Source organism: Ochotona curzoniae, unplaced genomic scaffold (genome assembly GCF_017591425.1).
Source record: "Ochotona curzoniae isolate NIBS_2020 unplaced genomic scaffold, NIBS_Ocur_1.0 patch14, whole genome shotgun sequence".
Taxonomy (NCBI): domain Eukaryota; kingdom Metazoa; phylum Chordata; class Mammalia; order Lagomorpha; family Ochotonidae; genus Ochotona; species Ochotona curzoniae.
In genome coordinates this window covers 2,403,701-2,414,226 of record NW_024466684.1, presented here as the reverse complement: position 1 = coordinate 2,414,226, position 10,526 = coordinate 2,403,701, and the positions used below count along the sequence as shown (strand labels likewise).

The window sequence follows — 10,526 nt, the reverse complement described above, 5'->3', positions numbered from 1 at the left end:
AGAATCAGCACCTCCTGCTCCAGGTCTAACAACTGCTGCCTTTCCTTTCCACTCTTCTTACCTCACACACTGTCCCCAGGCACTGTGTGCACAGGCTTGGACCAGGGGGTGATGCTAAGGTGACCTGGGGGAGCCCTTAGAGGGTGGGGCCTAGTGGGAGGGCTGAAGGCCCTCTGTAGTGCTTGTTGCAGAGTGGGTTCCAGGCACTGGCTTGGCTGCCTGGCTCCCCCTGCAGTCTTCCCTGGGCCATCTACTACCCTTGTGGGAGGCCAAACCATGGGACTGCCTGATCTTGGACTTGAGTTCCCTACAGCCACAAGCCAAGTAAAGCTCTTACTGCACCTGTCAAGTTGCTGCTGGGGAATGTCAACATCTGGTCAGCTCCCCTCCTTGACTGCAGGTGTCAGGAAGCATTCCAGGTGCATGCAAAAGGCTACCGGACTTCTACTTAATGAGCCTTATTATATCTATTTCCTAGACACACTGTATATATATATTTATTCATCTGTTGTTTTCTTACCCTGATCGTGCAGCCCATTTGACAGCATGCAGAAATTTCCTTTGATGGAGTGTTTCCTCCTTTGTAGTAAACTAGAGCTGCTCACTTACACAAGGGCCCACGCCCCCTGGCTCCTTTGGAAACTCACTTGGAGCTGTCGGCACCTGTGCCGCCTGATATGAAACTCCCCAGATCCCAGAATGCAGCTCTTCTACTTTACCACCTCAGAGTACCAAGTGATCGACAGATTAGTCTTGCTCACTTAAAAAAAAAACACAATCAATACAAATGGCTTCTTGACCTCATCGTTAAATAAAGACATGACATCCTTAAACAGGAGTCAGCCTCTCCACGCCTGTGTGGATACACTACAATTCACCTCTTCCCCTGTTGATGGAGTTACGTTTTCCCCTCATGTGGAGGAATTACTGCAATGCACAGCCCTGTGGTCTCTGGCACACACATGCTCTCACTTCTGGCAGGTGCATGTCTAGTTGCTGGAGGGGGCGGCAGTAGCTTTAGCTGACACAGCTAAGTTTTTCCAGAGGAGTTGCCTGACTTATTCCAACCCATGGAGAAGGAGAATTTCATTATCACTCGCTTGCCAATTTGTGTCACTTCCTTTCCTCTTTTGTATTTTAATGTTTATCTGTTTCCTTCCATCTACTCTGAGGATCAGAATAAGAGAGGAAGAGAGAGAGAACCAAAGATTTTTCCATTTATTGGTTCACTCCCCAAATGCCTGCAACAAGCCAAGACTGAGCAAGACCAGGCAGCAGCAGAAACTCCCCCGGGGTCTTCTACGTGGGTGACAGGGCCCAGGGACTTGGCTTCACCTGCTGCTTTCCCAGGCACATCAACAGCAAGCTGGCTTGGAAACAGACCCATGGAAACTCAAAGCAGTGCCCTAACACAGGATGAGCGTGTGCTACTGTTGCAAGGAATGGCTTCATCTCCTGCATCACAACACTGGCCCCAGTTTTTCAACTTTAATCCACGGTTTCCAAAGAACCAAATTTGGTTTTGCACCTAACCCTTCAGCCTTTATCATTTCAATGTCCTTCCTTGAGGGGGCTTAATTTGCTGCTCTTTGTCTAATTTCTTGGTAATGATGTGTCAGGAGTGATTTTTACTTTTCTTCATGAATGCACTCGAGGCTCTGAAGCTCCACCCGACCACTGGGCTGGCTGTCTCCACAACTTCTGCTCCGACACTGTCATCATCATTCAGATATTAATGTATTCCCATCCACACTGTAATTTCTAACTTGACCCATCGATTACTTATTGACTGTGTCATTTAGTTTCCAAACATTCAGTATTTCTTGTCTTCCTTTTCCAGTCACCTGAGGCTAGTCTCTGTGCAATGTTTTTCATTATTCATACTTTGCTGGGTTTTCCCTGTGGCCAGCACATGCTTGTTGGAGATTTCCATACAATCCTCAGTCCCTACTACTAGAATAGCCATTTCATCTGGGTCCCTTCAGTTAAACATGACAGCAAGATGGAAAACAAACAAACAAAGAAGAGTAAAAATTATACAAATAAGCGTATGGTCATATAAACTACTAAATGGAAACGGGCAAAGTGCAGAACACAGTAAACATTATGCTCTCACTTGTGTAGAAAATTACTGAAAATATTACATGCGCAGGAATTTGAATAAGTATTAATACTCTGCACACAAAGGGCATGGTATCATGGATTTCTCTCTCTCTCTTTTTTTTTCCTGAGGGGAATCAAATAATGAGGACTGCAGCAGAGTTACACAAGAAAGGAACAGAGTTTTGTCCATTTTATTAAACAAACTTAGGCCATAAAATATTTGTGACTTAAATTTCTTCTATATACTAAATGTATATAACCCAGTTAGCGTGAAGTGTTTGCTAGAAATCGTTCCTCACAGCTTCTTTTTAAAACCTTCAGTTATCTTCTTCTTTTTGCATTAGGATTATATCTGCAAGGAAAGAATTGGCATTAAAGAATGTTAAAGTAAGGGATCATCATTTACTTTGAAAGCTTAAGACACACACAATAGCCAACAGGATGGAAATGCCAATTTCATCCTTTATTAAAGGACTGGCAGTTCATTTTCATTTATGCCTTTGATGTTGCTTTTATGAATATATTGTAAACTGAAACAAATCATTAACAAAAAATGTTATAAAGCACTAAAATAATTAAAACAATAGTTTAAAAGTCACGGTATGTTTATACTTCTTTCAGTAGGGCTTGGAATGGATCCCACACACCTGCACTCAGAAATTAAAGCATACCATTTGCACAACAGAACAGAATGAACCCCAAATAGAATTATAACTGTAGAAAAGTTTCTGCTACAGCAATTAAACAAATATAATTGGGCAACCTGACAGTCGCATTTAATCCTGAAGAAATCAGTATTAAACCAGTATAAAAGGCATTCTCATCTAAAAAAAGTGGATTGTATTTCCAAAATTAGAGAATCAACCAAACTGACTGTGAAAAGTACATGACTTTCTTCTGTCTTTACGATTAGAGAAAAAAAAAATTAGGAAAATGCACCCTCACACTGTGTTTCTCTTCTGTTTAGTATTTGAGCGTCAACTAAGACTTGTTTGGCCTATTACATTTTCAACACTCATTACACTCCTCTAAAACCTCCCACAAACTTTGAAAACTCCAATCTATTTTTCTTTGTTTTTATCTATGTGCCAATTAAAGTTAATGTCTGTCATTTTGTCTTAATGCAAAGCCCCATTCATTCATAAGTCTACTGAAGAGTTGAAAATAAATCTCAGAAAGTGGTCAAGTTCAGCTAGCTCAGGAAGCCTCCTTTTCCCTGCATGAGCCAATACGGATGTTAACTACTTTGTGTTACAGCACAACTGCATCGACCCAAATTTGAAAGCTATACCCAATAAGCCCAACTGAGAGGTGCTCAAATAGTACAAGGAAATAGGTATCCTAAAAATAAAACATTCCCGTAGTGAAGGGCCTATTTGTCCAAAAGGGCAGAACAACAAAAAGGAATCTATATAAATAACAATGCAAAGTTTAAGAAAGCTGAATTAAACCTTACCTAAAGAGATCATCAGCAAGCGATTCTTCCTTGGCGTGCTGAATTTGCACCTGTTGAAATGAACACACTTTCAAACATTTGCTCAGGGGTGAATATTAAGGACATGAATATCCAGGCTGACGCGTCACAGTGAGCTCTGGCCTCCCGACCATCTCCCCCTCCACAAATCATTTGTTTTCACTTCACACTGAGACTATCATTGCCCCAGTGCTTGAACAGAACAATTCTACCCGACCTGCCTTCTACAGGTGTCCCACACATATTATTAGTTTGTTGAGTTTTTAATTGATCTTTCCAGCAGAACCCTTCTACTACATGGAATTCCAGTGCACTGACACAAGACCACTCATGAGCCTGAGATGGGGGTGCTTCCCCAGCAGCAAATGGGCTCCTTCCGTTTAGTCCCAGCTGAGCATGCTGAAGTGGCTGCTGAACTACCCCAGCCAGGCAGTACTTTTCATGCTAAAGTCCTCAGGCTTCTAACACATTAAAACAGAAAAACCATGTGCTGAGGGCATTTCCTCAAACCCGCCTCTGATCCCTTCATTTGCCATCCAAAACCCTTCAGTGACTGAGTCTGACCCTTACAAGGTGCAAATCCCTGGAGAACCTGGCTTCCTGTCACCTTCCTAATCATATCCTGCATCTCCAGACCTGTTCTTGGGCCCATGTCTTCACATCACTTAGCTATGGATGTTGTGGCCATTTGGAGAATGAACCAGCAGATGGAAGAACATCCTTCTCTGTCTCTCCTTCTCTCTGTAACTCTGCCTTTCAAATAAAAATAACATAAAGCGTAAAATATGCAAAAGAAGTAGAAGTAGATAGCAATAAGACAGTTATGCCTTAAATGTAGAGACCAATAAATAAGAAAAATATTTTAAAAGCTTTCACAGAGACTCTCCTAAAATGAAGCTTCAGAACTATATTCAAAAATCAGAACACTTATACAGTACTCTAGGAAAAGAAGTGGAGAACATTCGACAATGGTATATATTCTGTTTCCTACTGACTTTCAAGCTGAAAAAGGGATACTTCAAACACGCAAGTCATCCAGAAAGTGGAAACATTGGACTATCAAAAGATAGAGCAGGGGAGCTGGACAGAGGCACAAACAATACCCTCTGTGTTTACAGCAGAGAGGCAACAAATGACACACTTTCTGTGATGTTGGCAGGGACACAGAAGAAAACCCAAGGGGAGGATGAACTCAGCACTAAAGGGAGAAAGAAACGTAAACTACAAAACACAGGACAGACCACAGCACTGTGTGTGTCTCGACTCTGGCACCTGATAAAAGAAGGAAATAAAATTTTACTTTAGGCTTCTGACTCCAAATACATACTGAGTGCTCCAAAAACAAGTATCACAAGAGACTGTAAAGTGGTCACGTATTGGTGAGCAAGACTGGCATATAGATGCAAACTTTATTTTTCTGGAGGAAATAAACTGAACCTACAATCCAAAGAAAACACACAGATAACATTCCAAGGAAAGTGATCACAATCAGAGCATACAAAATAGATACTCTGGAAAAAAGGGCAAAACAGATCAAGGATCAAGAAATACCAGGTACTGATCTCACAGGCAAAGGAAAGAGGAACTTAAAAGAATCAGCAGGAAACAAGAAAATTTACAGAAGAATGCAACAGACTCCCAGTGATCCAACAATACACTAGGCTGAATTAGAACTCAATGGACTGAGGACATACCAACCAGAACTGAAGAAAGAAGCTGTAAATGGGGAGATGATCCGAAGATATCGCCAAAAATAAAGTTCAGTGACATAAAGAAAGAAAACATGTAGAAAAGTGGTCAGGATGCATGGGAGAAAAAGGTGAGAAAATCTAACTGATGCCAAATTGGACTTTCAGATGAGAACAGATTAAATAAAAACTGGAGCCCTGGTGTTAGGAATGTTTTGTTCTTAACTTGGATGGTGGTTGTGAGCACAGAAACACCCACTGATCTGCAGCTATCGTGCACTTGTTGGTAGGCACACCATATTTTAATGGTTTCCAAAATGGGCACTACTCAAGAAAATTCCCTATGATAAATGATCAGGTATGTTTACTTACACACAGTTCCTGCTTTAGAAACAGCAGGCTATCTATCAAATTTATCACTGATAGATTTGTAATAACCTACAGAAGTCTACACACCCATACTTTTTTTGTGGCTGAAAACTTTTTCCTGTTTAGATCAGAATGTTAACTAACCCACTTGCTTATGTACCATTTTGTAAACTAATACCAATAAAGTAGAATTTTCTAATAGAAGTGATCCAGAAAGTACAGATTAATCTCAAGGCTTCAGATCTCACGTTTCTTGAATGATCTCAGGCCAGTTATCCTTGTTTCTGGTTCTAAGTAGTTGTTTTTAAGAGCTCAATCTTAAGAAACTTGCATCTGTAGTGTATCTCAGTTTGTGGGCTTCACTTGTACTAACCTCCATCTCCTGCCTTAGCCACTCTTCCAATTCCGCATTCTTTCGAGCATTATGAGCTATTAGATCTGATCCTCCAATGATGTGTGGCAGTTTTCCTGCTCCGGGAAACGTGACCTGTTAATCAGTCAAAGTAATACGGTTTTTAACACTTAACTAACAAATACAATGATCAATTCATACTCTAAATGACCTTTTAACTATTTACAAATGAACAGTTTGCACTAAAAACATTCTGTGTGCAAATGCATTTTTCAAAGCACAACAACCACCATATTACTGATTTAGATAGAACTCAAATTCATTTTAATTAGAGGCAATTCAGTACCATTTCCAAATAAATTTGGTTTGAATACCATTTGTAGCTTAAAAATAATTTTTAGCATATCAATATTTCTCATGATTTTTATATATTCAAACTACTTTCTAAATATTTAACTACTTACACTGTTTTATACTTATTTACATACCAATAGCAAACACCACATTTTTCCCTGGTAACTTAATCAATAATAAAATCTCGTCCCTTTTGAGTTTCTATTCACAAGCCACAGCTGTGAGTTGGGAAAGAGCAAGTGCACCACTAAAAAGGCGTCATATGAGAGGGATCTCGTCTAAGCAGAAGAGATTGCTCCTGTCGGACGGAGTTCAGACCCCTCTAGAGCATCATAGCAGGTACAAATCAACCTGAGAAATGACAACAGTACACGCTCACATCACAGACAAAGAGCTACACTATGTCAGTTACGGCAGACACTGAAATAATTACTGTCCTCTGATCAAATGCATAGGGCAAAGGCCACCAGTTAGTGTTAGGTCTGGATCAAGAAACAAATCCCCAGAACAGATAACAAACTCGCACTGATTGAACCAGTGATATCCCATTAGTTGCGCTAATCAAGTTTATGTAATGTCAGTTCCTTAATAAGCAGGAATTCAGATCTGATGCAACATTCAGTGTCCATGGAGTAATGTGGGTCAATGATACACTTACATTATTGACACTGGTTCCAAACAGTTTTAATATATAAGCTAGATACGTAGTCAGGTGATATGATCTACACCATGGTATCGCACAATGATGAAACTGTCTCCTCAGAATGTATCTCAGTGTTGTTAAGGGATACATGACTGGGTTTCTATTTGGTTTTATAAAGGCATGAAATAATAGAATGCCTGCAGCCTTCATTACTGGTTGTGCTCAGCTTTTAAGTAGAAGAAACTGCATCCATTTTGAACATAAACTGCTTTCATTACCATTTAATCTTAACAATATTTCTAAAAACATTTCAAACACTGCCCTCTTGTGATACACTTAAAGAAAGAACTACCTTTTTGAATTTCTTGAAATTCTTCAGTTGACCATAATCAATATTTACATCCGACAGATTTCTGGAAGTGGAGATAACCACCAATGATCTAAATTCAGTCAGTAACAGCTTCTTTGGAAACTCCTCGCCATCTTCCCGAAGTTCATCATCGTTCTTAAATGGAGTCATAAGGGATGGAAAAGGAGAAATAAAATTACTTGTTATTTAGCAACTTACGGCAAAAACTTAGAACGTCTGAGGAGACACAAGTTTGCTTTTGGTGCCTGCACTTTGTATTTGGAACCAAATCATATCTTCCTCAAATCCCCAAAATTATTAATTCAAATGCTTTATAACTTTGGAAACATTTCAACACATTGGCCTGTAATAGGAGAATACAAATCATATGGGATTTTAAATTTAGTATCCTATCCTAATAAATAAACAGCTCACCTTCGTGCATATGTTCTCAATACAAAACCTCAGCACTGTCTGCTTCTCATTAGAACGGCTCACACAGATGATTACATATTCTACATGTTCCACAGGTCATCTACCATACTTAGGCATTCATGGATTCTCAGCACTTTTTTATTTTTAATTTCTTTAATACCTCAAAATAATCAATTTTTGTTTTCAGACGTTACCTCATTCACTCACAAGCCATTTCTTTCTCCAGATGAAGAGTTCTAAAATCAGCCTCAGGATTCCTTCAGACATCCTTCACTTGCTAACAGTGACCTCTGATTCATGACATTTGCTATTAGCTACCTAGTCAGTCACACAGCACCACTGTTGCAGCTGCTCCTGAAGCTGCTAAACTGGAAACAATAACAGGGGAAAGTGCTAACAGGTCTAAATTACAGGCAGTCAGGAAGGAAAGGAAAACCAGAAGAGACAGCAAGCAGGGGTTCCTGAGACAGGCAGAGCACTGTCAGGGACTCTTTCTAAAAAGCAGTAGCCTAATACCTCCACAGTTCACAAATATCTCACATCTCCCACCTGCCCTCCAGGTTTCACCTTCATTATTTAAGAACTTGATTTTTATGAGTCTGAAAATGTCTTGCTCCTGGTCATGTACCTACTGATGTCACAGGAGGCAAGGAATGACTCCATACTGTCACAGTTAACAACAGCATTCATTTCCAGAGGAGGCACAAGGAAGAACAGGATCAGAATTGCAGAAAGAGAAACAATTAATCCTAAGAATGTACAATGAAGGAAACAGATGACAGTTGCTCCCTACACGTCAGATCTCGTACAAATAAAATAGAACACATAAAAATTTCCTCACGCAAGCTTCTTCTTTGATGGACACTTCTTTGACTGACCACAGTGATTCTTGCTTGAGATTAAACTTCTTCCCAATTTCACTTTCTTGCTAAAGGAATAAAATTCATAAAATATTGCTCATAGGAGTTACCAAAAATATACATATTTACTTAACTTGAAAGGCAGAGTTACAGAGAAAGAAGCAGAAAAAGATCTTCCTTCTGCTGGTTCACTCACCCAATGGACACAACAACTAGGATTGGGCCAGGCCAAACCCAGGTTCCAGGAGCCAGGAGCTCCATGAGGGTCTCCCAGATGGCTGACAGCAGAAGATGGCCCAAGACCTTGAGCTACTTGCCTCCCACCTGGAGTCCTAGAACTTCCTGGCTTCACCTGCCAGTCCTGGAGGCTGTGACCACCTGAAGAGTGAACTAGCACATGCAAGCTCTCCTTGTCTCTGCCTCTCTGTAGCCCTGACTTTCAAATCAATCAATCAATCTTAAACACAAGCCACTGTCCACTGGGCAAGCCAAACAGACTTTGTTCAGGCCTATAGTAAGTTCTACAAGCACACCGAGTTCCCCCTAAAAATCATTTGCCATTGTACCACTGCCCCCTTCTTCTCCCCTTCCCTGAGGAAAAGTGGGACCTATGTTTCTGCATAACTGGGATTGTGGTAAACACTTGTGTGGCCTTGCCCCATGATGTGAATCTTTCCCCTTCTTTAAATGCCTTTCCTCCTACTTCATTCTGTCACTTTATTCCAGGAAAGGTTCATAGGGCAGAGGGAAATTGTTCCTTCATTCCTATAGTGGGAATACCAATAAACTGTCACTGTGCTTCCCTTTGTCTTCCACATTTCCTAATTCTCGCAAATGACTTGTATAATCAAAAGAAAAACACCTTAATTCCGTTTAGATATGTTACATTGGGATCTTAACTCATATTTACAATTATAAAGTCACATTAACTGTTCAAGATACTTGTCTGCAATGAAAGTGGAGAGTGTCCTGTATAGAATCACAGTATCTTTCATGCTGAGATGTCCAGATCATGTTCTAGGCAAAACCATATTACATAAAGAGTTTCCTAAACTTTCAGTAATACTACAATCCCTTTAGATACAGTGCACGACATATCATTTTATATAAAGTTTTCAATGTTACAGCAATAAATATTCACATCACTTTTGAAAAGGAGATTGGAAAGTGCATGTTTAGGAACTAAAGAAAATTAATGCTTCACTCACCAATTATTACGAGTAAATATGTGTCTTCAACCTTACTAGGCATGACTACTTTAATATACATCCAGTTGCTATCACCTTCAGAATATTTTAACTTCATTTAGACACAATGATAACATACATTCAATATATGAACCTTCTCCTACCTTCCTCTTCTCTACATCCTCCAACCTGCTAATTCTCCTAGGGTTTTATTTTTTTTTAATAATAACATTTATCTAGTTATTTGAAACACAGTTACTGACAGAGAAGGAGAGAGATATCTTCCATCCATCGGCTCGCTTTCCAGGTAGCTGCATTGCCTAGAACTAAGCCAGGCTGAAACCAGGAGCTTCACCCAAGTCTCACACAGGTGGCAGGGGTCCAAACGTTTGGACCATTCCCACTGCTTTTCCCTGGCCATTGGCAGGGAGCTGGATCAGAAGAGGAGCAGCAAAGACAAACCAGTTCCTATATGGGATGCAGACATGGCACGCAGTGGCTTAACCCACCACACCATAATACCAGCCTCTAACTTTTTATTTTGTAACTTAGAGAATCACATAATTATCAACGTGGATTCTCAGAATGTAAGCTTGGGGATGACCTATACTTTTTCTCATGTGTCATGTAAGTCTATCACCAGGTCAGAGATCTTACTCAAGGCCTATGAAAAAATAACATCTCAGATTGCCTTTCATATTTGCATGTTCAG

General features: G+C 40.1%; 1 protein-coding gene across 5 annotated transcripts in view; it reads right to left on the bottom strand.

Moving 5' to 3' along the window:
* Positions 1-2,262: 2,262 nt before the first annotated feature.
* The window catches only part of LOC121166433 (nibrin-like), a 36,110-nt gene continuing 27,846 nt past the window's right edge, over positions 2,263-10,526 (bottom strand). For 4 of the 5 annotated variants that reach the window (XM_040995530.1, XM_040995531.1, XM_040995534.1 and 1 more), the window contains 5 exons: positions 8,609-8,695; positions 7,336-7,488; positions 6,008-6,121; positions 3,560-3,609; positions 2,263-2,455 (listed from right to left, as the gene is read on the bottom strand). In XM_040995530.1, coding sequence (XP_040851464.1) covers positions 2,425-2,455; positions 3,560-3,609; positions 6,008-6,121; positions 7,336-7,488; positions 8,609-8,695 — 435 coding nt within the window. In that variant the 3' untranslated portion in view covers positions 2,263-2,424. The remainder of the gene's footprint in view (positions 2,456-3,559; positions 3,610-6,007; positions 6,122-7,335; positions 7,489-8,608; positions 8,696-10,526) is intronic. The other variant, XM_040995535.1, reaches the window with a different exon arrangement.